At 50.1% G+C, this 26,589-nt stretch overlaps 1 protein-coding gene across 1 annotated transcript in view; it reads left to right on the top strand.

The window, feature by feature from the left end:
• The first annotated feature begins 350 nt into the window (after positions 1–350).
• FBLN1 (fibulin 1) overlaps positions 351–26,589 on the top strand; it is a 99,877-nt gene continuing 73,638 nt past the window's right edge. The window contains exons 1-11 of the mRNA XM_006866893.1: positions 351–401; positions 559–710; positions 4,677–4,806; positions 6,581–6,752; positions 13,619–13,678; positions 16,515–16,616; positions 17,015–17,152; positions 18,551–18,688; positions 24,242–24,385; positions 25,549–25,677; positions 26,183–26,308. Of these exons, the coding sequence (XP_006866955.1) occupies positions 351–401; positions 559–710; positions 4,677–4,806; positions 6,581–6,752; positions 13,619–13,678; positions 16,515–16,616; positions 17,015–17,152; positions 18,551–18,688; positions 24,242–24,385; positions 25,549–25,677; positions 26,183–26,308 (1,342 nt within the window). The remainder of the gene's footprint in view (positions 402–558; positions 711–4,676; positions 4,807–6,580; positions 6,753–13,618; positions 13,679–16,514; positions 16,617–17,014; positions 17,153–18,550; positions 18,689–24,241; positions 24,386–25,548; positions 25,678–26,182; positions 26,309–26,589) is intronic.

The raw sequence follows: 26,589 nt of genomic DNA, 5'->3' as shown, positions 1-26,589 counted from the left end.
ATAGATAGATAGATAGATAGATAGATAGATAGATAGATAGATAGATGATGGATAGATAGATAGACAGAGGGTAGATAAATGTAACAGATAGATGATGGATGGATGGTGGATGGATGATGGATCAGACAGTCGGGAACATCACAGTTTTCCATATAAGACTGTGATGAAGTTCCTGCTTTGGGGTCAGGAGACTTATAGCCCCCTGTTTCAGGGAGCTGGCTGCCGCCCCATCTGGCACCCTCACATCTGTCTGCAGTAGTGTGTCTGTTGCTGGGCCAGCTGTGTCCTGGATGCTCCCAACCTTCAGGCTCATCAGCAGGGCCTTCTGTTTCACCCCCTGAGCTGTAGCCATGTGTGCTTCGGTCTCAGGTGCCCTGTCAGATTGGGTTTGGAAGAAAATGGTGAGGTTGAAGACTTTCTGGGAAGAGGCAAGGGTGTGCTCCCTACTTGGGACCCAGTGTGTGTGGACAGATGTAACCCCTGCCCCCTCTCAGTCCCCTCCAGTGCTGAAGGAGCATCTGGAAGGGGTGCTCTGGGCACCAAGGGTGGGTTGACTAGAGAGGGGTGGAGAACCCTGTCACCCATCTTCTGTCCTCCCCTACAGCGGGTGCAGACGTTTCCATGGAGACCTGCTGTGCAGATGGACATCGAACGGCTACTCAGAAAAGGGACTGCTCACTGCCCTACACCTCGGAGTCCAAGGAATGCAGGTAGGATTCACAGACGGTGTCTTTGAGGGGCATCAGGGAGGGGGCAGAGTGTGCCCACCCCACAGACTGACTGGGCACCAGGCGTCCCTTCACTGGGCAGGGGCTGCTCTTGACGGAAGTAAGAGGGTCTGGGCTTATAGGCCTCTCAGCCGTGGCTGGACCACTGTGGGCAAGACAGCTGCCTCCTAAGATGAAGGGACTTGTGGGAGCAGGTGGGACCATGTGACTGGGAGTCCTTTGCCGATAAAATCGCAGCCTGTCTAGTAATGACAAACAAAACAAAGCAACAAAACTGCTCCAACTCATCGTGACCCTATAGAACAGACAGCAAAGAAGAACGGCCCCGCTGGGGGTCGCAGACTGCCTCATCTTGTTCCCAAGGAACAGTTGGTGGGTTTGAACCGCCACCCTTTTGGTTAGCAGCCAGATGCATAACCCACTATGCCACCAGGACTCCTGGAGACCTAAACGCGGAGGAGCCAGTTCCTCCAAACACTACAGAAGCCACCTCTCTATGTCATCTGACTCCTGGTGTGGCACTGGAGGGTTAGCACCAGACTGCAAGCCACAAGGTCGGCAGTTCAAACCCATCAGCCCCTCCTTGGAAACCCTATACAGGGTCGCTATGAGTCGGAACCGACTCGACGGCACTTAACAATTCCCTACATCAGTTTCTGAGTGGTGCAGAGAGTGAAGTGCTTGGCTGCTCACCACAAGTTTGGCAGTTCGAGTCTGCCCTGAGGTACTTCGGAGGAGTTGCCATCGGCTCTGTGATAACTCCCTAAATTGACTCCGTCTCCCTCAAAGTACTGGGGGGCAGAAGTTTAGAACAAATGGTGAGATGGGCAGTAGTACTCACCAACCCGAACTGAGAGACCCAGACCCTCTGCTGCTGTGTGTGCTTTCTCATTTACCCTTTTGGATTGAAGCTTTTCTCAGGACCCACAGCTGGTGCTCTGGTAGCGTAGTGGTTACGAATCGGGCTGCGAACCGCAAGGTCAGCAGTTCAAAACTACCAGCTGTTCTGTGGGAGAAAGATGAGGCTTTCTGCTCCCGTAAAGATTTACAGCATCGGAAACCCTGTATAGGGTCGCTATGAGTTGGAACCGACTCCACGGCACGTAACAACAACATATGGCCTGGAAGGAGTCCTGGTGTGACACTGTGGGTTAATGCATCAGACTGCAAAGCTGTTTGAACTGCAAGATTGGCGGTTCAAGCTCACCAGCTGCTCCTCAGAAACCCTATACAGGGTCGCTATGGGTTGCAATCGACTTGACAGCACTTAACAACAACATATGGTCTGGATGGAGCTCTGGTAGTGTAGTGGTTATGAATAAGGCTGCAAACCTTAAGGTCAGCAGTTCGAAACTACCAGCTGCTCTGCAGGAGAAAGATGAGGCTTTCTGCTCCCGTAAAGATTTACAGCATCGGAAACCCTGTACAGGGTCACTATGAGTTGGAACAGACTCCACGACACATAACAACAAAAACAACAAAGATTTAAAGCCTTGGAAGCTCTATGCAGTGTTGCTCTGAGTCGGAACCGACTCCACGGCACATCACCGCCAGCACCACAGCTGGTCAGTGCTGGATTTGAACAGACACAGGCCAGCACACGCAGGAAAGGCGAGGATATGGACACTTGTCATCGTTTTACGTGACGTTACTTTCTCCGTCTCTAACCTCAGTCTCGGCAGCCGTGGGGCACTGGAGGGGGCTGTCGTGGGAAGACCGGGGTCTGGAGCTCTGCATTTGGGTTACTGTTTCACATCCCAGGTTGCCCACCAGGGCTGACTCAGCAGGCTGCAGTTAGCTTAGGGAATTTATGAAAAGCTGCCACAAGCTCTCTATGGACTAAACAAAGGAAGGGGAAACGAGAACCATGGATTGTTTGAGCTGACCAGGGTACCCATCTGCTGAGTGTGAGCTGCAATTTCAGCTCTCAGCATGGCAGAACGCTGGGTGTTGTCATTGGGCCGCCCGTTCTCCGTGCCAAGTGGCACTGACAAGAGGAGACAGTCTGGCCTGAGGAGTTGGGCTGAACTGGTGGAGTCTCCAGCTGTGTAACCTAAGCCAGCTTTGAGCCTTCGTTTCCCCAAATGTACAACACAGACCGCGCGGTACCCTCCCTTCAAAGTTGCTGTCTGACATGAAACCAGCGCCAGCCAGAAAGCCAAACCGCTATTATCGATACTGATTGAGAGGTAAGACTTAAACTCAGAAAAGGAGGTGTCAGCCAGCTAGGCCCCACAAAGAGTGGAGGAAGGGCCAGGGGCCAGAGGGATTCGGTGGCTATGGGACCCTCCTTATGAATCTGGATTTGGGAGTCGCAGTGGCATCGTGGTTAGACACTTTGCTGGTTAGACCCATCGGCAGCTTTGCAGGAGAAAGACAGGGCTGTTGCTGTAAAGATTTAGAGCTCCGGAAATCCTAGCCTGCCCTGCTAGGTTGCTGTGTTTTGGAATCGACTTCACAGTAACAGGTTTGGCTTGTTTGTTTTAAGTTTGTCTTGAAGGAGCCCGGGTGGCGCAATGGTGAAGTGCTCGGCAACTAACTGAGAGGTTGGTGGTTTGAACCCAGCAGCACGCTGCAGAAATGACCTGGCAATCTGCCCTTGTAAAGACTGTAACCTGGGAAACCCTCTGGGGCAGTTCTACTCTGCTCTGTATGTGTGGTAGCACACAATGATAAGTTTGTTATGAGTCCCTGGGTGGCGCGAATGGGTACGTGCTCAGTCACTGACAGACAGCTTGGGGGTTCCTCGGGAGAAAGACCTGGTGATCTGCTTCTGAAAGGTCACGGCCATAGGAGCACAGTTCTGCTCTGATACACCTGGGATCCTCGTGAGTCGGAATCAACTCCACAGTGACAGGCTTTTACGTTAGTTACTGACTTTGAGTTTGTAATGTGTTTGGCTAAAGTTTTGGAGTTCTCTTTAAGCTGCTGTGGGCTTCAGAACACATGGGAACATAGGTAGTTCCTTCTGTCTCTGACACTTGTTGAATGCTGTCGAGTCAGTTTCAACTCACAGCAACCTTGTATAAGGTTTCTGAGGAACGACTGGTGAGTTTGAACTGCTGTCCAGGGCTTATCCTGAAGAGCCCCACCTGGGTTCCGTGTTCCATTTGCTGCTGTTAAATGCTGTCAAGTCAGTTCCGACCCATAGCAACCCTGTATAGGGTTTCCGAGGAGTGACTGATTAGCTTGAACTGCCGACCTTGCAGTTCAAACGGCTTTTACCTACCTACAAATCCTTAAAGACACAGTTAGGAACGGATCTAACAGAATGACCTAAATGCAGACAACTCCATCCTGGAGCCTGGCAGCAATTCTGAAAACATTGGGGCAGCCGGCTGCAGACCCTCCGTCCCACAAGGGTTGTGAGAACTGCTGACGGCCTTGGGAGGCTGCGCGGGCCCCACCCTCTTGACCTAAACAGGGGCAGGCTGGGTTGCTCCTCTGGACTTGGCTGACTTTGGTGAAACTTGGGGGCTATTTTGGACACCTCTCGCCTGCTTGCCTGCCTACCTGCCAGCTCCTATTGCGTCCTGCACGGGAAGCCGATTCTAGTAGACTGGGGTTCTTCCTTGTGCCTAGACACTCTCTTGTGCACACAGCTCCCTAGGGTGCTGACAGGGTTGGGAGACACAGGAGCCGTGACCAGCCACCATTGCTGCCATGCCTTGGAGCAGCCACCTCACTTCTGTGAACGGTCTCCCCCTCAGGGATGGCGGTAATGAAGGCTCTGACCACATAAAGGGTGGAAGGGTTTGACCAGCGTTGGCATGACTTTCTTTTAAGGGTGAATTGGCTGTTCTTGGCAGCATAGTACCCCAGACACCACCTGCAGGTGTGCTTTCTAGTGAAACACTTGTGGACAGATTTCTGTCTGCATGGGTGTCAGGGAGGGGAGTCCTGACACACCGCCCCTAACCACCCGTCCATCTGTTTGTCTGTCTGTAGGATGGTCCATGAACAGTGTTGTCACAGCCAGCTGGAAGAGCTGCACTGCGCCACAGGCATCAACCTGGCTAACGAGCAGGGCAGCTGCGACGTGACGTCTGGGACCAGCTCTGAGGTCATGTTCGTGAAGGTGAGGACCTGGCCTGGCCTGCTGCCGGTCTCCCCTCCCTCCCTCTCCTGCCAGCCTCTGCTCTTCACCTTTCTTTGTGAGTGTGTGTGTGTGTGTGTGTGTGTGTGGGGAGGGGTTGCCCAGCCAGGAAGGTGGAAAAACCATGCATGACCCCCCTCCAGTTTAGTCAGGGAGACAAGGATGAAGTGATCAGCCTCAGCCCTCCTGTCCTCAGACCTAGATAGGGACAGAGGTCAGAGGAGGGTCATCAAAGGTCTGGAGAAACTTCTCCCCAGGTCAGAGAAGGTGCCCCCAGTCCCCATTCAGCCTCCTGGCCCCAAAGGCTCATGGGTGAGATCAGAATGCATCCCCCAAGGCCTCTAAAGTCATATGACTACACTATGCTAGAGGAAGAAACTGAAGTTCAAGGTGGCCCACAAAGTGGCCCCTGAGCAGCAGCCCTGGGGGCCCCCCACCCCCACCCACCCAGCAGTGAGGCAGCCCCTGGGTCTCCAAGGCCTAGCTGGGTCACTCAGTGTCCATAACCGTGCAGGTCTGGGTCCCCTGCCTGGGTGTAAATGCGTTCCTGACCGAGCCCCAATCTCAGAAAACTGCACATCCCCTCCCTGCCACCTGCTGAGAGAGAAAAACAAGGCTGGACCAGGGCAGTGTGGCGCTGGACACCAGCGTGGCCCCTGGATCCTGCTGCAGATGCTGGCTGGGAAGAAAAACTCTATTCCCAGTTCGGACTTGATGAAGGGATTTCAAAGAGCAGGATTTGAAGGAATGAAGTCAGGGTTCCCGGAGGGGCTTTGGGCCCTTCCTTTTCTGGAATTCTACCCCCACACAGATTGGGGTGTGAGAAGTGGGGTCCAGGGCCCGTCTCCCCATGTGGGACTTTCTGAAAGGGACTTCTGGTGAGAAGTAATTGTGTAGGTTGTGGGGGGTGTGGGTGGGTCCGCTTCAGGGAGGCCAGGGACTCCCGAGAGTCTGGTGACTGTCTTCGGCGCAGGGCTGGGCTCTGCAGACACCGTCTGCCTGGCACACAGCTGTGCCAGTGTTCCCAGACGTGAGGGGAGGTGTGGAAAAGTGTGGAACGTTCTATGGGCATGGGAACAGATGAGTGATTGGTGTTTTCCGGGAAGCATGACTCACACTCCAAAAGGTGGACTCAAGTTAACAAGCAGTCCCGTGCTTTTTCCGTCAGCGGAGGAGAAGACCCATCAACCTTCTCTAAAACTCCAGCCGAACTGCACCTTCCTGGCTCCCACTGTGGACTTTCTGGAACGTTCTGAGTTCTTTTTAGGAAAACCGTTAGGAAGGACTTGAAGTGGGGCTTTTCCTAGGTGTGAGGACACTAGCTCACGTGTTATATCTGGGCATGCAGCGGTGGGTGGGGGGGGTGGGGGGGCAGGCAACCACACTCCCTTGCTTGATGACTTGTCCCGAGGCTCCTGGCTCCTGTGGTTGTTGCCCAGAGCACCGCAAGCACCGCATGAGCTCGAGGTGGGAGAGACACGCTCCACATTCCTCCTTGGGGGCCTGGTTTGAAAAATCTCAGACCACACCCAGGAAACGACTCCTGGGGGAATTCTTTTGAGTCCAGCAAGGCTCCCCCTTTCTGGAGGTGTGAGGCAGAGCCTGCAGGCTACTGTTTAGGGGTGTTGAGGAGGGCAGTTGGGGATCAGGGCAGCAGGAGTGGGTATGGCACATACTGGGCCCCGTGAGATTTGGGGGCAGCAAGGCTGGTGCTGCGTCCAGCGGCATCTCACGTAGTCTCCGCCTGTATTTGCAGAGATGTTGCTACTGCTGTCTCCTGGGGAAGGCAGCCCAGGCCCAGGGCCAGAGCTGCGAGTACAGCCTCATGGCTGGCTACCAGTGTGGACTAGTCTTCCGGGCATGCTGCGTGAAGGGCCAGGAGGCTGCAGAACTCCCACCTGGGGACGTCATGGACCTCCGAGAGACAGGTAGGCCCCCCTCTGCTTTCCCATCCTGGGTGGGAAGGGCTTACACAGTCCTACTGCCCAACTCAACACAGACCAGTGTGAGCTGTCAAAATGTTTCTTAGAGATGGCTCTGGAACCAGACAGATCTGGGCTCCTGTCCCAGCCCTAGCATGAGTCTTTTTTTTTTTTTTAATGTTTTATTGAAAATTATATGATAGTTTACATGGGAGAACTTTAGTTTTACATTCATTCCATCGTATATCATCTCACTGCCATGGTTCCAATCCCCTCCATGCATCCTCAACCACCCAAAGGGTATAGCCCAGAAACCCGCTCCCTACACTTCCTCCTCCTCCCCCTAGTTTTCAGCCCACAGTCCCTTTCCCTCTCTGGGTCCAAAGTCCCCAGTCGCTTCATCACTTCACGTCATCATCTCTGTCTCCATCTCAGGCATCTCTGTTTCTCTGGGTAGGGTCCCGCTCTCGACTCTTCTCTGTTGATGGTCCCAGAGGCCTCCGCTCCTATCCTGGAGAATTAATCACTCCCTTCCTAGTTACAAAACTTCTACTTTTGCATATCCAACCCTCATAGTCCGTCCTGATAAGCATTATTCACTACAGTATCACGAGTTACCCATCTGTATCTCCTTTCATCAGCTCCGCCCAGACAGATTGAATAGTACCTACTGGAGATTCTGCCTTCCGCCATCCTAGCATGAGTCTTGAGTGAACAAATCTATCCAGGCTTCAGTCCCCCCATCTGGGAAATGGGGATAATCACAGTCCTGCTTCATAAGGTGCCTGGCTTGGGCTGAGAACTTGCCCCTGACCTCCCTGCCGGTGGCTGGCCTTGTTCTCACTCTATAAAGGAGGCCTGAGGCCAGCATCAGAGGAAGGAGAAGCTGGCCTCCCAACTCCTGGCCAATGCCCTCCCTTTCCTCACGTGGAGGTGAAGAGTACTGAATAGACTGTGGACTAGCAGGCCGATCTGTCTTGGAAGAAGTGCAGTCACAATTCTTAGAAGTGGGGATGGCAAGCTGTCTTATGTACTGTGGACATGTTATCAGGAGGGACCAGTCCCTGGAGAAGACTATCTTGTTAGTAAAGTGGAGGGTCAGTGACAAAGAGGAGGGCCCTTCAAGAGAAGACTTGGCACCGTGGCTGCAACAATGGATCAAACAGCAATGATTGTAGGGATGGTGCAGGAGCAGTGTTTTGTTCTGTTGTACTTGGGGCTGCTATGAGCTTGAACCAACTCGACGGCACCTAACAACAACCTGACAACGCTGCGTTCAGACCAGCAGCTCCTTTCCCTTCTAGTATATCCAATCAAGTATTGGCTGACGGTGGAGTTACACTCTCTGTAATCTATAATACCCAACATTCCTTTCTAACATATGTGTAGGTCTGCTTTACAACATTTGTGGTTAAGTGCTGTTGAGTTGGTTCCAGCTCGTAGCGATCCTACGCACAACAGAATGAAATACTGCCGGATCCCGTACCATCCTCACAATTGTTGACTTTGAATCCATTGTTGAGCCTTTCCATCTTGTTGGGGGGTGTGAGGGGGGTGGAGGTCATTCTCTTTTTTGCTGACCCTCCTCTTTACCAAGCATGATGTCCTCCTCCGGGGACCGGTTCCTCCTGATAACATGTCTGAACTATGAGAGACAAGGTCTCGCCATCCTGGCTTTTAAGTTGCATTCTAGCTACACTTATTTCCAACCCAGATTGCTTCTTCTTCTGGCAGTCCATGACATTCTGAGTATTCTTCTCCAACACCACAATTAAAATGTATGGATTCTTCTACGACCTTCCTAATTCACTGCCCCACTTTCACATGCATATTTGATGAGTAAACATACCATCAATGTTTGGCTCAGGTCCACCTTAGTCCTCAAAGTGACTGCTTTGCTCTTGACTACTTTAAAGAAGTATTTGTTGCAGATTTTTCCTAATGCAAGGCGACATTTGACTTATTAACTGCTGCTTATTAAGTGTTGATTTGTTATTTCATTCATAAATCTAATTGTGAGTTCTGTCTGTGTGGCCGATACAATGGATACTGAACCCAGCAGGAAAGTAGAGGGCATTGTTGGAGGGATGGTTGTTGTTGGTGTTGTTGTTAAGTACTGTGGAGTCGGTTCTGACTCATAGTGACCCTGCACAGGGTTTCCGAGGCTGTAAATCTTTACTGGAGCAGAAAGCCTCATCTTTCTCTTGCGTAATGGTGGTAGTTTCGAACTGCCAACCTTGAGGTTAGCAGCCCGATTCGTAACCACTATGCTACCAGAGCTCCTTATGGTTGGTGGTAGGATAGGATAAAACAGGTTGAAGGGTGGAGGCATGTCCGGCCTCCATCCCAAAGGAATCAGTCTTAGACTGATGATTTTGAATCTCCCTCCTCTGGATGTTGGATCCAATCCAATTAAAGTCTTTGACAACTTCAATCTTTTCTCCTTTTATCACGGTGTTATGTATTGGTCCAATGGTGAGGGTTTTCCTTTACTTCACTTTGAGGTTCATTCCCAACACGAGGTAAGAGAACACCCATGACCCTTTTAAAGACATTCTAGTTCAATCTTCTTTTTTCCACACCTTGACTACCTTCTCATTCATGTACATATGGCCTTAGGCCTCCGCATGGATGGAACCAGAAGACCCTGGACCCCTTTCAACATCCCAATTAGCCAACCTGGAACTTGGCTCGAGCCACTCCATGTTTGGTTCCTTCAGTCTTATCACAGCAACTGGCACTTTTAATCGTTGCAGATGACAACCCAAGTAACCATCTTTCTCTTTCAAAGTCCTGTGTTTCATGAGTCTGAAGTCAGTCCTAGAAGTCCTATTCTTGATGCCAGCTGTTAAAGTGGTGTGTGGGGGGCAGCGTCAGAGCTTCGCATGTGACTTCACTGCAAAGAGGGAGAACTAAAATCACCAACCCAAGGCCGATTCCTATGAGGCGGAGGTCAGACATGCCTCCACCCTCCATCCTTCTTCATGCACTCGTAACTCCAACCTCAGTCCAGCCCCCAGCTCTTTCTACTTCTTTGCTGGCCACACAGTACTCACAATCTTAGGGAAGTAACAAGTTACAATTCAGGGTGACAAATGACTCAGGATACGCTTCTTCCATCAGCTTAGCTTCTTGTCTATGTGCATTGGCAGGTCTTGCCCTGACCCTAAGCCCAATGGGCTCTTGGCCCCCTCAGCCCTCTTAGGCTGGCCTGGCCTCTCCTCTGCTCAGGCAAATGTTACACAGCTCGTTAGCTCTAGCCAGTAAGTGGCCCGAGGTACCCCATTCTGCCAGCAAGTCTCCTTCTCAAAGGAATTCGGCTCCCTTGCACCAGGGGCTGTGCTGTCTCCTGCTAGTCTGATTTCTGCTGCCTTTTATGCCGCTGTTCTCAGACACTAATTCCCACTGTCTTGGACCATCTCTAGCAGCCATAATTCTGTCTCCTGAGTCTAGGAGGCTCCTGGTGCAGGGGCCCTGGGTCTGAAGGACACCCTCCTCTTGGCTTGTCTTTCTTGATGGCTATGAGGTCCCCTCCCCACTCTGGGACCAGCTCTCTTCTAAGCCTTGTTGTTGTTGTTGTTGTCAGGTGCCATCGAGTCGAAACCAACTCATAGCGACCCCATGCACAGCAGAACGAAACAATGTCCTATCCTGGGCCAACCTCACTACCGCTGCCACACTTGAGTCCATCAATGCCGCCACCTGGCCAATCCATCTCATTAGGGGTCTTCCTCTTTTTCTCTGACCCTCCACCTTACCCAGCATGACATCCTTCTCCAGCGACTGTTTCCTCCGGACAATATGTCCAAAGTAGGAGAGACAAAGCTTAGCCATGCCATCCTGGCCTCCAAGGAGCACTCTGGCTGCACTTCTTCCAAAACAGATCTATTGGTTCTTTTGGCAGTCCATGGCACTTTCAGTATTCTCCTCCAACACCACAACTCAAAGGCATCAATTCTTCTACGATCTTCCTTTTTCACTGTCCAGCTTTCGCATCCATATGAGGCTATTGAAAACACCATGGCCGGGGTCAGGCGCACCTTAGTCCTCAAGCTGACATCTCTGTTTTTCACTTCTAAGCCTAGTGAATGGCAATGCTGACTAACCCCCTTGCTAGGGTTCTATACACCTTATTGGCATAGCCCCACCCCTGCAAGACTGCTATCCACTTCATTTGCATTATTAGCAAACTGCCCAATCCATTTGGTGGGACACAAGCACTTCATTTGCATAGTCCCACCCAGTCACTTGGTGGGAGTTAGAACTACTGCTAGATGGTGGTGGTGGTTCTGTGACGTGGGGTCAGTCTTGACTCACAGAGACCCTGTACAGGATGTCCGAGGCTGTCAATCTTTACAGGAGCAGAAAGCCTCAGTGAAACAGCTGGTAGTTTTGAACTGCTGATCCAGAGGCTAGCATCCCGATTCGTAACCCCTACGCTATCAGATGGGCCATGTTAACTCACGGCACCCCATCATCTTCTCTCTGAACTTAGTCCCCACCCCTTCACCCCACTGTTATAACTGGGTGAGACAGAGGATGGGGTTCTAAGATAAGACTTCATGATCTGAGTGTGGTCTCTACATCAGGCCCTCCTCACTTTGCTGCAGCTCTGCACCCCAGTGACTTTCGGGTCCCGGGCAAGATGATCCAGTCCTTTATTAAATCCAGGGTGGCAGGCTGGTTTTCAGCTGTCTCATCCATAAAGAGGCATTGGGACCACATTGTGGCTCCCTGCTTGGCTCGCTTTTGAAACCAGAGCTGACATTTTTACTGTAAACAAACTCACCCCTTCATCCTAGTGGGGGTTTCGTCTCTGAGTCTCTGGGGAGGATTTACACTGATTTACGGCTTGTTTTATCAGGCTGCTCCGGATTTCTGTGGCTCCAGATGTCTTGTCTCTTATCTGTTTCAGTTCCTGCCCAGACTTTCCTCAAATGCCACCCCCTCTTGGAGGGCTCCCTCTTTCCCTCCTCCCTCCCACACTAATATTTATTGAGGCCCCCTTAGGACTGCTCAGAGGCGCCACAGATGAGGACTGGCCTGCGATGAATTAAGTACAGCTGTTGGGAGTGAGCTTTTAGAAACCTCTAGAAGTGTTTGATCCCTGGGTGGTGCAAATAGGGAAGAACGCATGTGTTCACTGAAAGGTTGGCGGTTTGAGTCTCTCCCTGAGGCACCTCAGAACAAAGACCTGGTGATCTACTTCTGAAAACTCAGCCACTGAAAACCCTGTGGAGCACATTCTGTCCTGACATCATGGGGTCATCATGAGTCTTGAGTTTGCTCAGCAGTAACTGATCAAAGAACTGGATCAAAGTATTGCTCTGGGGAGTGAGACCTGGTCTGTTGTCTAGTTTGTGAAGAGCTGTGCTCAGTTGTGAAGATCTTGTAAATGCGATTATTTCCATTCTACAAGTTGAGGCACTGAGGCGGCAAGCTCAGGTCAGATCTGTTTGCTGGAAGGTCTAGTGGCCTTTCTAGGCTTGCTGGTCTCCATGGCACCGTCACCCAGGTGCTAACTGGCTTCCTACCTCCTCACTGAGAGCCCTTTTGAGAAATGGGATTGGGTCCCTGTGTGTCTCCAGAGTCCCCAACTTAGGGACGGGTGGGCTTGGTGTTTGTCCAAGTTGAATGCTCTGAGTGAATGAATCTTCCCCAGATTAAATAAACCAGATCGAAGCTCCCAGCTTAGAAGAGAACATGTCTATCTTACATGGCTTTTGCTCAGTTAGCTGCTCTCCAGGTTCAAAGTTCTTTGAATTATTTAGGGAATAGCCACCCAGGGACTCATTCGGGTTTCTCAACAAGTGGGTTTGAGGATACAGCCTAAAGAGTCACCATGAGTTAGAAGCGTGTCAGCAGCATCAAGCTGGAGTGGAGTGGTGCCCAGCTGCTAACCTAAAGGTCAGCAGTTCAGACCCACCCAGTGGCTCCATGGGAGAAAGACACCTGGTGTTCTGCTCCGTGAAAGATGACAACTTTGGAAGTCCTCAGGGACAGTCCTGCTGTGGCCCTTGAGGGTGCTGCAAGTTGAAAATGGACTCAACAATCACTGGATAAGCACTGGACTGCAAGGTCGGTGGTTTAATTTACCAGCCGCTCCTCAGAAGCCCTATCCAGGGTTGCTCTGAGTTGGAACTTAACAGTAGTAACGTAGTACGCATGAGTTAAGTTACGTTGAATTTTAAAAAAGCATGAGTGTTTGGACAACATACCTGCCCTCCACATGAAGTTACAGGGAATTGGACGAGTGTTGTTACTGGTATCATGGATCATATAACCCACGGGTACCAAGCCAATTCCAACTCATAGCGACTCTGCATAGGGTTTCTGAGACTGGAAATCTTGATGGGAGAAGACAGTCTCATCATTCTTCCTTGGATAAAGCAGCTGGTAAGTTGGAACCACCAACCTTGTGGTTAGCAGTTCGGTGCTTATCTTAACAGCGTAATTGCAATCATGAGTGTAATTCTTTTTTAAAAAAGAATAAAACGAATACTTAGTTGATTGTAATGTTTACAAATGGGCATGAGACCAAACCAAACTAAACCAGACAGTTGCTATGGTGTTATCTCGACTTAGGGTGACCCCGCGCATGCCAGGGTAGAACTGTGCTTCCCGGGGTCTTCACTGGCTGATTTTTCAAAAGGAGCTCACTAGGCCTTTCTTTCAAGGTACCTCTGGGTGAACTGGAGCCCCAACCTTTCAGTTAGCAGTAGAACACTGACCCGTTGGTGCCAGCCATCCAGGGACTCTTAAAGATGGGCTTTCCTGGCTGATATTTGCAAGAAGAGAGACTATTGGAGTTTCTTCTGACATGGAGCAATTGGTTTGTCTAAATGACTGTCTTTGTTTCCCTACCCCCTTAGCTAAGATTCCTGAGGGTGAGGAGGAACAAGAAGACCCATACCGTAATGACCGCTGCAGAGGTGAGGATCTGGTGTCTTTCTGTGCTGTTCGATGGTTTGTCAACATGAATGAAAGTCACGGTTGATCCTCTTAGGAGCGTGAGCCGCAGTGCTTTTGCTCGGTCCACACTGGAAAGTACCTGTGGCTGGGTTCATGTCCACACTCCCTTCACTCTGGGCTCCTGCCTTCTTCCCTTTAGCGTCCTTGGAGCTGGGGGCCGGTGGGGAGGACAGAAGAGGGGTGGACTTACAGGGGAGGGACCATGGGTGAAAAGCTGACATGAAAAGCTCTAGTACCACCACGTTCCCCTGAAACATTCCACCAAGTTCACACGCACTGTGGACACCAGCTTTTCCCATGATGGGGTGACCCTGAGCCGAACTATGCCTGACCAAGTGAGGGCATTCGGAATGCTTACTTGTCCCACTGAGAGACATTTTCAAGGTCCTGATCAGAGGGAATGCAGATTTGATGTTCACGTGATAAAACTTACTCTTCTTTCATGGAACCGTCTGGTGTGTAGAGACGCAGATCTGTACCTCAGGTTGCTGGTGCTTGGTGGGTTGGTGGGATCAGGCCTGTGTCTTCAGATTCACACAGTTACACAGGTGCCCACCAGATGGGATAACACCTTCCCAGGAAAAGCAGAGGCAGAGATTCTAGGTGGGCACCCTAGAATCTGTCCCACAGGTCATAAAGGAGTGATTTCAGAGGAAGACCCTGAAGACCAGGTAGCGAGTTGTGGGGTTAAGTACCTTAACAACACACAGTGATGTGATTCATGTTGAGTCCTGGGGCTGAGGGAAGAAGCAGAGAGCCCTCTAATCCTCTTGACTGTTTGCTAGTGTTGTAACAATATACCGGGAAGAGAATGGCTTTAAGGATTAAAGATGAGTTGTCTCACAGTATTGGAGTCTTGGAAGTTCAAATCAGGGTACTGGCTGTTTTGATCCCATCCGGGGTCTCTGAGAAAGACATTGTCTTAGGCCTCCTATTAGTGTATGGTGGCTGCTGACGATCCTCGGCACTACTTTGCTGCTTACAGGTACATCTTCTCACCTTTTATAAGACATCACTTGGAAGGGATTAGGGCCCACCCTATTCCTATAAAACCTCTTTAATCAAAACTTTTCAAGACTTAAGTATTTTCTGCTTTGAATGTTTTGTTGGAACCATATGTTTTCAGTGATGGGGAAGGTATTTTGAATGAAATGGGAGAAAAAAAAATTTTTTTTAGCAATAGAGATTTTGATACAATTAGTGGGACACACATGTCCCAAGGGGTTGGTTACTGATGCTGGTGGACTGGTGGAGTCAGGCCAGTTTCTTCAGATTCACACAGTTACACAAGTACTCACCAGATGGTAGTGCCCACTATGTGGAATAGCATCTTCCCAGTAATCTGTAGAGGCAGAGACTCTAGGTGGGCACTGCCTGTCCCATGGGCCACGAAAGGGTTATCTTCAAAGGAAGACCCTATTTTCCCCAAGCAAGAACAGGTTCACAGGTCTAAGGATTATGACTTGAGCATGTCTTTTTATTTATTTATTTTTAAATGCTTTCTTGTTAATTATGTGATAGTTTACATGGGAGAACATTAGTTTTACATTCATCCTATCGTATATCGTTTCATTGCCATGGTTACAATCCCCTCCATGCATCATCAACCAACCAAAGGGTATACCCCACAAGCCTGCCCCCCGTGGTCGTCAGCCCATAGCCCCTCTCTCTCTCTGGGTCTAGAGTCCCCAGCCGCTCCATCTCTCCATGTCATCGTCTCTGCCTCTATCTCTGAAGTCACTACTTCTCTTGGTGGGGTCCTGCATTCCGCTTTTCTCCCTTGATGGTCCCAGGGACCTCCGCTCCTGGACTGCAAAGTCAACCACTCCCCTTCTTTTGCTACAAAATGTCTACCTTTATATTTCCAAAACTCACAGTCAGTCCTGATAACAATTATTCACTATTGTATCACATGAGTGCTATCCCTATCTCCTTTCATCAGCCCCGCCCAGACAGATTGGATACTACTCAGTGGAGATTCTACCTTCCTCCGCGCCCTCTGGATCTAGGCTCCCTCTTGAAAGTTTGTAAGCCAGTCACTTCTTGCCTTTGTAGCCGCCCCCCCCCCTCCACATTTTGGTAGCCAATGTCCAAGTTGCCCGTCCCTGTCTACCTTATGTATTGAGGGAGTGGGAATGATCCTCGCTTGAAGATTTGTTCACTTTTTTGAGCTACTGCATCCACAGATGTAGGTCAAGTTCATCAAATTGTATCACATGACTCTTTTTTTCCTTTTCTTTCTTCTTCTAGTTGAGCTCTGATCATCCAGTCATTGAAGTCAGGTCAAGTGGGTATTTTCTCCAAGTGTGGGTGTTCTTATGCATATGCCCTCTCTTCTTATCAGCTGGACACTTCACTCTCCACTCTAGTCCTCTGTGGCTGTGTCACCGACTCTGGGCCCAGGAGTCCCCAGGTCTTGCCACACTGCTGGCCAACCAGGTCTCCACCTGGGGTTCACAGAGCATGTCTTTTTTAGGGGTCACGATTCAATCTATGGCAGTGATAGTGACAAGGATACTGGTAGTCACTGCTTGAGGTATAATTGGGGAGAAGCTGGGTCCGCTCAGGACCCGGCCCCATCCAGGGATGTCCATCACTGATGGGCACTCTTCTCTGCCCTGGCCCTCCTGACTCCACAGAACTTACAGAGACCGTCCTGTGCACCCCCCACATTGTCAGCCAGCACTGAGACCTTGGGACTTCCCATAGGGTCTTAGCTGGGACAGTGGTAGGTAGGTTCTAGACTCCACGGATCTGCAGAATGTGGGTCTCCCCTCATACGAGCTCTGTCTGCAGGCGGTGGACCATGCAAACAGCAGTGCCATGACACAGGAAACGAGGTCGTCTGCTCTTGTTTTGTGGGCTACCAGCTGCTGTCCGATGGCGTCTCCTGTGAAGGTAACTGTTCAGTGCTGTACCCGTGGACTGGGACCTACCCACAAGGTTCAAGCAGAGTCACGGGGACACAACGTCTGTAGTGTCGTGGAACTCCCACCGGTATTGAGTTTCTCTCCGGACGCAGGCCACAACCACAGTGGACAGACCACGTGCTGGGCAGGAGGGCTGGGTCTGAGGTCGGATCAGCAGAGAGGGGTATGGTCTTGTTATAGGTCAGTTGAGCCCAGTCCAGGACCGGTACTTAATGAGTAGTGCTCAAAAAGAAGGACCATTCTGAAACAGCAGGACTTGGTGGCGAGGGTGTGTCTCATTGATTGAACTAGGGACTCCTGGATACAGGGAGGCGGGTTCCCCTTGGGGATCCATGTTCCAGCTGCTTACCCCCGGCTCTATCCTAGACGTCAACGAGTGCATCACTGGCACCCACAGCTGCCGCCTGGGTGAGTCCTGTGTCAATACCGTGGGCTCTTTCCGCTGTCAGCGGGACAGCAGTTGCGGAACAGGCTATGAGCTCACAGAGGACAATGACTGCAAAGGTAAGCACCTGCCCTGAGCCCCTCAGGAGAGATGTGGTATGGCTGGCAAGCGAGGGGAGAAGAGGCAGCCGTGGGCAGCACCCCACTGTAGTTGCCGGGGCTACTGCTTTCTATGTGGTGGGGTGTTCACTGCTGTCCAATCTGTCCCCAACTCATGGTGACCTCATGCACAGTAGACAAAATGCCACCCAGCCCTGTGCTGTCTGCCCTTCCCCATGACTGGCTGTGGATTGGACAATTGTGATGAGGTTGGCTATACCTACCTACTCTGAAGCCCCTGAGTGGTACAGTCGGTTAATGCACTTTTCAGCTAACCGACCACCCAGAGACGAGTCGGAAGAAAGGCCTGGCATCTCCTTCCCCCAAAAAATCAGCCCTTGAGCACCCACAGAGCACAGTTCTACTCTGTCACCGTGGGATTGTCACCATGAGTCGGGGTCACCTGATGGCACCTGGGTATTTAGACCTGCCTGAAATGTGAAAATGCTGATAGAAGCCATCAGGACATGCACCCCCAGCCAGTTCTGTCATTAGTGCCCTCCGCTCGTGCACAGTTAATGCCAGTGGCGAGTCTGAATTTCTGAAAACCTTCAATGCTCTTTTATTTAAAAAATTCACCCAAGGTGAATTTCAGGAGTTCACATGCACTTTCTACAAAAACAAAAAAAACAAAAACCCAACAGGACATTTCTGGCTGCCGGCCTTTTGTCCAGCCCTAGATGTTACTTGGCAGATCAGGCTTTGATGAGGGTGGTCTGGGAGGTGCCTTTCTACAAGGTTCCAACATTTCAAAAGCAAGGCACACCCTTGTGACAGCTGAGGGCTTTTGAGCAGGGTCAGTTTATTCCATCCCTGTGGCCTGGCTGGGCGGTTTGGACACCGAGAAGCCAGTGGCCGAGCCAGCTGAGTATACACATTTGAACGTTTGACATCTGTGAACATCAAGGGGAGGCAGCCTGTTCCTATCGGATTGTGTCGGTCACCACTGTTAATATTTGGATTGCCTCAAAGACTTCCAAATAAATGTGTTTATGGGGACCTTGTTTATTGCCATTAAGACAATTCTTTTATGATCTAAACTAAACATATCCTTAGCTAGGAATGAAAACAAAACAAATGTATCTGCCAGGAAAATGCCTGGATTGTGAATTCTGTTAGCCAAAAGCTTTCCTCATAAGACCCTGGGAATAAAGTCAGCATTTAAGCTTTTAGCAAAGCCAGCATTATTTGGCCAGTTTGTGACATTTCTATGGGATTGTTTGGGGTTATAGTCTGAGTTATAAGCATTCAAAAAATTGTTAAAAAGAAAGAAAAGACAAGACTTGTGATTTTAAAGTGTTGTTAAGACGCCTCTGGCAGAACTCTTGCTAACAATTTCCTTTTTTTATGACGTACCAGATATTGACGAATGTGAGAGTGGTATTCATAACTGCCTCCCCGATTTTATCTGTCAGAATACTCTGGGATCCTTCCGCTGCAGACCCAAGCTACAGTGCAAGAGTGGCTTTATACAAGATGCTCTAGGCAACTGTATTGGTAAGACACGCTGCTGTCAGGGCCAAGGGGTCTGCAGGGCGGACGGACAGCTCAGCTCTGAGGGGGCTGCTTAGTACAGAGAAAGGCCAGATGGGAAACATCTCGGGCACTGCAGGCCATCTGGTCTCTGTTGGAATTCTCAACTCTGCCGTCATAGCTTCAAAGCAGCCACAGATGATAACAGTAACAAATGGGTGTGGCTGTGTGCCAATAAAACTTTATTTGTGTGCTAACAAACCTTTATTTACAAAAACTGGCAGGAAGCTGGATTTGACCCAAGGGCTGTCATTTGCCAGCCCCTTGCATAGATGGCAGGAGCCCTGATGGTGTAAAGGGTTAAACACTAGACTGCTAACTGGAAGGTTGGTGGTTTGAACCTACCCAGCCACTCTGAGGGATGAAAGACTGACCATCTATAATCTTTGTAATCTTTCTAGGAAGTTGACACCCCAGAAAACTCTATGGGGCAGTTCTACTTGGTCACATGGGGTGACTGTGAGTCAGAATCGACTTCATGGCACCCAACAACCCCTGGGGGTGCAAACAATGAACATGCTTGCTGCTAAGGATACTTGATAGTTTGAATTCACCCAGAGATTCGTCAGAAGAAAGGCCTGGCATTGTACTTCCCCCAGAAATCAGTCATTGAAAACCCTAGGCAGGATAGTTCTACTATGACATATGTGGGGTCACCGTGAGTTAGAATCAACTTGGTGGCAACTGGTTTGCTTTTTGGTTGGCATAGATAAAAGATCTTGAGTTACGTATGGAGTTAGAAATACCTGGTGTGGAACTGAGTAACTCTAAGCAATTCACTTACCTTCTCTGAGCCTCCAGGAAAAAAACCATAATCTCTGGTAGCATAGTGGTTACAAATCGGACTGCTATCCTTAGGGTCAGCAGTTCAAAACTACCAGCTGTTCCGCCGGAGAAAGATGAGGCTTTCTGCTCCCGTAAAGATTTATAGCCTCGGAAACCCTGTACAGGGTTGCTATGGGTCAGAACCGACTCCATGGCACCCAACCACCCAAGGCGTAGCTAGTTCCCTGTCACAAGCCATTTAAGTCTATTAAACAATTGTTTGAAAAATACTGTGTTAATCTCCGAGAGGCAGTCAGTAGGAGAGGAAATAGTGTGAGAAGAGAAGGGCTGGGTACAGCTTGTCGAAGGAGCAGCCGGGGTTATTGGCAGTGAGCGAGCGGCTGATTGGTCACCTGCTTGTTACCTGTGGGAGGAGTGGGAGGTTAGCCACCTGGTGCCATCATTGTTTGATGCCAGCATATGAGTCCACAGCTTTGCTTGGCAGAAACTTCTAGGTCTTACCTCTGAAGTTACCGTCACTTTTGTGACCCAAGAGACCATCTTAAAAGGCCATATACCGGGTGCTGGGAGTCTATTTGAGAGGTTTCACCCTTTCTTAGAAGAAGCCCTAGTAGTGGTGCTGTGGGTTCAGCTAACCCCAAGGTTGGCAGTTCAAACCCACCAGCTGCTCCTCGGGAGAAAGATGAGGTTTTCTCCTCCCGTAAGGATTTACAGTTGTGTCAGAATTGACCCAATGGCAGTAGGTTGACAGTCTTTCCAAGATGAATCCGTGTTGTTAGGTGCTGTTGAGTCAGTTCAGACTTGTAGCCACCCTGTTATGTACAACAGAACGAAACACTGCTGGTCCTCCACCATTCTAACAATTGCTGAAGCCGTCTCGTGTTAGTCCGTCTTGTTGGGTGTCTTCAGCTTTTTCAGTGGCCTTCCACTTTATCAAGTGTGATGTCCTTCTTCAGGAACTGGCCCCTCTGACAGCACATCCAAAGTCCAAGAGACAAAGTCTCACCATCCTCCCTTCCAAAAACACTCGGACTGTACTTCCAACATAGATTTGTTGGTTCTTCTGGCAGTCCATGGTACTTTCAATATTGTCTGCCAACACCATCAATCAAAGGCATCAATCCATCCGTCTTCAGGCGGCCCTGGTTAGAACCTACCCTCCGTTGAGAGCCCTCAACCTTTCTTAGGTAAATCCCTACTGAGCTTTCATTTGAAAGGCTAGTTTGCATTGAGAGCTGTCTTTTTTCTACATTGTTTTTCTCTTTTTTGCATCCAACATATACACGAGGGGTCTTCAAAAAGTTGTGGGAAAATGTCATTATCTTTTCATTTCCTTTTTCCACAGGCTTTTTAAAGCCTCCCGTATATATACTTGTATATATATTATTAATTTTATGTTTGGGATGAAGACGTACACAGCAAAGCATACATCCACTCAACAATTTCTAAAGGCACAATTCGGTGATGTCGATGGGGTGGGTTCTTCAAGTAGTGGGCTGTTCTCTTTGTCTTTTTCCAAATGAGTCCACCAACATTAACACAACGTCACTGATCCCTGATCTTTCGAGTTGCTGTTGTCAATTTGACTCCAAATAGTTCTTGGGGAGTGTGGTGACTCCATACGATTATCACTGGACTGCGAAACACAAGGTTCATAGTTCGAGTCCGCCAGCTGCTCCACAGGATAAAGATAAGACTTTTGGCTCCCGTGAAGATTTAAAGCCCTGGAGACCCTATACAGTGTCGCTGTGAGTTGGAAACCAACTTGACAGCAAATAGGAGCAGCAACAGATGTTTCTTTAAAAGAGCACGATGCTCAAAGCAGACATTCCTTAGAGTCCTGTTTGGTTTATAGAAGACTGCAGAGTAGTTTCATTTTAAGGTTTACAGATGATCTCAGGGTCATATGCAGCTGAAGATGGCGTGGGGTGATATGTCGTCCAGCCTCAATGATCCCAGATTCTCTGAGACTCTGGATTCGATGAGAATTTCCAATTGGGTTACTCATTTCCCCCTCTTTTATTCAGGATTCTTCTCTAGAATCTTTCATCAAAATGCTTAGTCTTGGTAGCTGGGCACCATCTAGTTCTTCTGGTCTCATGGTGAAGGAGACAGTTGTTAACGGAGGCTGTTAGCCGTACGTTCCATTTCTCCCACCGACTCCTGACTCTCACAGGAGCCCTCAGCTGCTAGATGAGATTCGGGGTGACAGTTGAACCCATCAGCAGCTCCAAGAGAGAAAAGATCTGGTCATCAAGGGCACATGAAAACCATGCCAGACTCTCGTTTGGCTCCATCTAAGAGAACAATTGTTGTGTCTTGAATGGGCACTAGCAAGCTTTTTCTTTTACTTTTTATTATGAATTAAATGAAAGTTTACAGAGAAGACCATCAGTTTTACATTCAACAAGTCACACACTTTGTTTCATCTCAATGATTGGAATCCCCTCCCTGCAACAACAGTTATCCCGCTTCCTCCCTGGGGGGTCTTATTTCCATGCTACCTTCCTTCACAGCCCACCCTCCTTCCTATCCCTTCTCAACCTTGTCCTTAGGTAAATGTTGCCCTTTCGATCTTGAGTGATCAACCATCCTGTGGTGAACATACCTCACTAGTGTTGTTGTTCCCACTATATACTTGTCTACTGCTTGGCTGAAAACTGGGCCTCGGGGGTGAGTTCTGTTCCAGAACTGAGGGGTGGTCGAGGGCGATAGTCTCAGCTTCCTCCAGTCTCTTTCTGACTGGTACTCCTGGTCTTTCTAATAACACTGACTTTTGTCCCACATGTTCTTCCACTCTCTCTGGGACTTTCTAATGTGATCCCTTTCAGAGAAGTTGATAGTGGTAGCTGGGCACCATCTAGTTCTTCTGGTCGTAGAATCATGGGGACTGATGTTCACATGTTCCATTGGTCCATTGGTCTAGTTGATTCCAAGTATCTTCAATTTTCATCATTTTTCTTTCTTCTGCTCTTGGAGACACCAGTGTTTACACCTTAGATGGACTCTCATGAGCTTTTCAGATCCAGGTGCTCATCCCCAAAGTAGGATGTAGAACATTGTCTTTGTGGACCATTTTATACTAGCAAGCTTTTAAGACACCAGGCATTACTGAATGAGCTAGGATACAAGACAGAAAGAAGCGTTAAGAACACTGTCCGGCCTGTCTGCCTTGATGTCCCATAAGCCATGCCTCTAAATTTCTAAACCAGGAGCACAAATCCCACGAGATTCATCAGCAGCTGCTCTTTCTGTGGCTCTGTAGGATAAAGCACTGGACCACAAGGTCAATTTGAACCACAAGGTCGGTGGTTCAAGCTCACCAGCCACTCCTTGGAAACCCTATACAGGGTCGCTATGATTTCGAACAAACTCATCGGCACTTAACAACAACAACAATTGTAAAAATGCTTATAAAACAGCACCGATCAATTCAACCTTCTTCCTGTGTGCGATTTGTTGTTATTAGGTGCCGTCGAGTCGGTACTGACTCATAGCGACCTTATACATTGCTCCATTTACTGCTGCACTTGAGCCCATCACTCTTGCCACTGTACCACCTAACAAAAACCGGGGGCTTACTGGTGGCACAGGAGGTTAAGCATTAGACTGCTCCACAGGAGAAAGACGAGACTGTCCGCTCCCTTAAAGATCTTATCTAGGGTCATTATGGGTCGGAATGTACTCGATGCTAGTGGGTTTGGTATTGTTTTGGGGTTGTGAGACTGTCTGTCACCACTAAACACTGAGCCTCCGCTAGGCTATATTGTTAACCGAAGTGACTGGGCCTATCCTAAACCCTACATGGTCCTCACTATTTACTGATTGTAGTTGAATGAATAATAATAGTCACTCATTCACACCTTAAACAGCCCCAGTGGCGCGGTGGTTAAGCACTCCGCTGCTAACCGAAAGTTTGGTGTGTGGCTGCCTGCTTCTGGAAAGGTTTACAGCGTTGGAAATCCTACGGAGCAGGCCTGCTTTGTTCTGCAGGGCCTTCATGAGTCTGAATCCACTCGACGGCAGAGCGTTTGGTTTCCTGGGGGCCTTATAAGGACAGAAATTTGTTTGCTCACAGTCCTGGGGACTGTGAGTCTAAGATCAGAGGGTCGGTGTGTTGATTCTGGGGCTATAGGGAGAATCTGTTCTGCTCCTCTATCCCAGCTTCTGGTGGCCCCAGCGCCCCTGGACTTGTAGATACAACAGCACGTGTGCCCTTCCTCAGTCTCTTTGTCTCTGCATCTCTTCCATGCTTGTTTCAGGACATTGCTCACACAGGATTAGGAGCCCCCACTCCAGTATGAATGTTAACTGACAGCATCTGCAAAGACCCCATTTCCAAACAGAGTCACATTCTCAGTTCAGAAGACACAGTTCCGTGCCTCATGAGACCTGCATACAGGGTGGCAGGCAGGGGGATTACCAAATCGATGGTGGTGGCTGCGAGTCCCCAGGGCTTGTGACAAGGATGGGATTCAGAGGAAACTCATCCTCGGAGGGTTTGTAAGCCAGGCGGCAGGCAGGTTTGCACTGAAATATGGAGTTGTTAACAGAGACTAGGCAGAAAGCCAGCCAGGGCACCAGTGAGATCCAGGAGGCAGTGGGAGGCTGCCACGTGGCCCAGATGATGGCTTCTGGGGCCTCTGAGGGTGGTTGTGTGAACAGAACCTGCCTGTTGGATTCTGGAAGGCCCCACACTTCACCACAGTGTCCTGTCTCTCTCCACTGCAGATATCAATGAGTGTTTGAGTATCAGTGCCCCGTGCCCTGCTGGGCAGACGTGCATCAATACAGAAGGCTCCTACACGTGCCAAAAGAATGTGCCCAACTGTGGCCGCGGCTACCATCTCAACGAGGAGGGCACCAGATGTGTTGGTTGGTATTATTTAACACACACCTTTCTCTGGAAGGGGAGAGGAGTGCCCTAAAGTCAAGTCGGTCTCACTTGCCTGTCCAGTTCGCTGCTAATCCCCAAGCATAGGTCTTTATCGTCTCCTGCCTGGACAGTTAAAGTAAAAACCCCAGCCTGTCCACAGCCTCCAGCCTCGTGCCTTTCAGATCCAAAACTCCCTCACCACTGCCCACTCACAGCTCTCCATGACTGCCCAGTGCCGGCAGAGCAGAGCTTAGACACAGTTTACAATCCACTGTTTCTGAACCACACCTTTATAATCCAGGTTTCTCACTTTATGTCCTGCTGACTGGAAAATCTGATGATCTGCTCCCATAAAGATGACAGGCGAGGAAACCCTGTGGGGCACTTCTACTCTGTCATAGCGAGGAAACCCTGTGGGGCACTTCTACTCTGTCATATAGGGATGTCATGAGTTGACATTGAACAGCACCCCAAACAAAAAAATCCCTCGCTTTCTGTCTCAGTTCTCTCATGCTGTTGTAACAAAAATACCACAAGGGGGAGGCTTTAATGGACAGACATTTATTTTCTCACAGTTTCGGAGGCAAGAAGTCTGAATTCAGAGCACGGGTTCAGGGGAAGGCTTTCTCTCTCTCTGTCTCCTGGGTCTAGGAGGTTCTCAGCGCAGGGACCCAGCTCCAAAGGACTCTCCTTGGTAGTAATGAGGTCTCTGATCTCTGCCATTGTACTCTCTCCTTTGATCTTTTAAAGGTTATTCAGGCCATACTTCTGGGGAACTCCCCTTAGATCAGATCAGGACTGTGGCCTGAATAAGGGGTTGCATCCCACACTGATCCCTTAGAACTGATGGGCTAATTACATTAGATCACATCGGGGGATTATTTTGTAACTGCCAGATTACATCATTAAGCATTACATTACTGACAAACCACAGAGCATCAGGACCCAGCCAAGATGACACACATTTTGGGAGGACACAGTTTAGTCCATGGTCCTGACTTGTACATTTCCTCTGCCTAAAACCTGCCCTCACCTGTTCCTAGGTACCCTCCTCCTTGGCTCTCCCTGAGCCTGTCCCCTGAACAGATGCTGCTGAGCAGCCAGAGCAGCCCCTTCACACCATGAAATCCGAGTTTCTAAGTGTGTCTTTATTTTGTGCCAGATGTGGACGAGTGCTCCCTGCCCTCAGAGCCCTGTGGGCCAGGCCATCTCTGTATAAACTCTCCTGGAAGTTTCCGCTGTGAATGCAATGCTGGTTACTATTTCGATGGCATCAGCAGGACATGTGTGGGTATGTGGGTGGCCTTCCTGCCCCCTTGGAACTTAGGGTGTCTCTGCTGATTATGTGGGTGCTCCAAAAGCCTTCTTAGGGTCTGAGAAGCCTGGCCGATATTTGGGTTTCCCTCAGGTCTCCTGGGAGCTCAGGGTGTCCCTGTTAGTACACCCGTGTTCCTACAGACCTCTTTGCTGCCTGGGGAAACTGACCAGAATATGGGTGCCCCTGTAAACCTCCAGAGGGAGTCATGGGACCTGGCCAGGCCCATGACGCCAGGAAGACTGGTGTTTACCCCGCGCCTCTCTGTCAGGCCCTGGTGAACTCTCTTCGGACCAGGCAGGGCGGGCACGTGCAGTCAGGCCCCCACGCTTGCTGAGTTTGGGGGCAAATCACTTGCCCCTCTTACAGAGCTCTGGGGAGGAAGGAAGGAGTGGGTCGGAGCTGCCGGCACAGGCCGGGGGCAGATGGGGGGATCATTACGGTGGAACCGTTTCCTGAGCCACTCCTGCTCCCCTTGCAGACATTAATGAGTGCCGGCGCTACCCTGGCCGGCTGTGCGGTCACAAGTGCGAGAACACGCCTGGCTCCTACCACTGCAGCTGCACCGTGGGCTTCCGCCTGTCGGCAGATGGCCGCTCCTGCGAAGGTGGGGACTGGACCGGGGTGGGGCCGCTCCCGCGAAGGGGTAGGGGCAGGGGCGGGGCCATATGGACCTGGGGCTAGGGGCGCTCCTGTAAGGTGGAGACTGGGGCACACTCTGATGGGCCTGGGGGCGGGGCCGCTCTCTGTAAGGTGAGAGTGGAGCCTGGGGCAGGGACACTCCTGCTAAGGTGAGGGGACATGGCCTAGGGCGGGGCTGAAAGGGGACCACGCCTGAGAATGCAAAGGAGGGAGAGACTAAGGCCCACGTGGGTCTGGGGGCGGGGC

The sequence above is a fragment of the Chrysochloris asiatica genome, unplaced genomic scaffold (assembly GCF_000296735.1).
Source record: "Chrysochloris asiatica unplaced genomic scaffold, ChrAsi1.0 scaffold00097, whole genome shotgun sequence".
Taxonomy (NCBI): domain Eukaryota; kingdom Metazoa; phylum Chordata; class Mammalia; order Afrosoricida; family Chrysochloridae; genus Chrysochloris; species Chrysochloris asiatica.
This window is presented reverse-complemented; position numbering and strand designations above follow the sequence as displayed.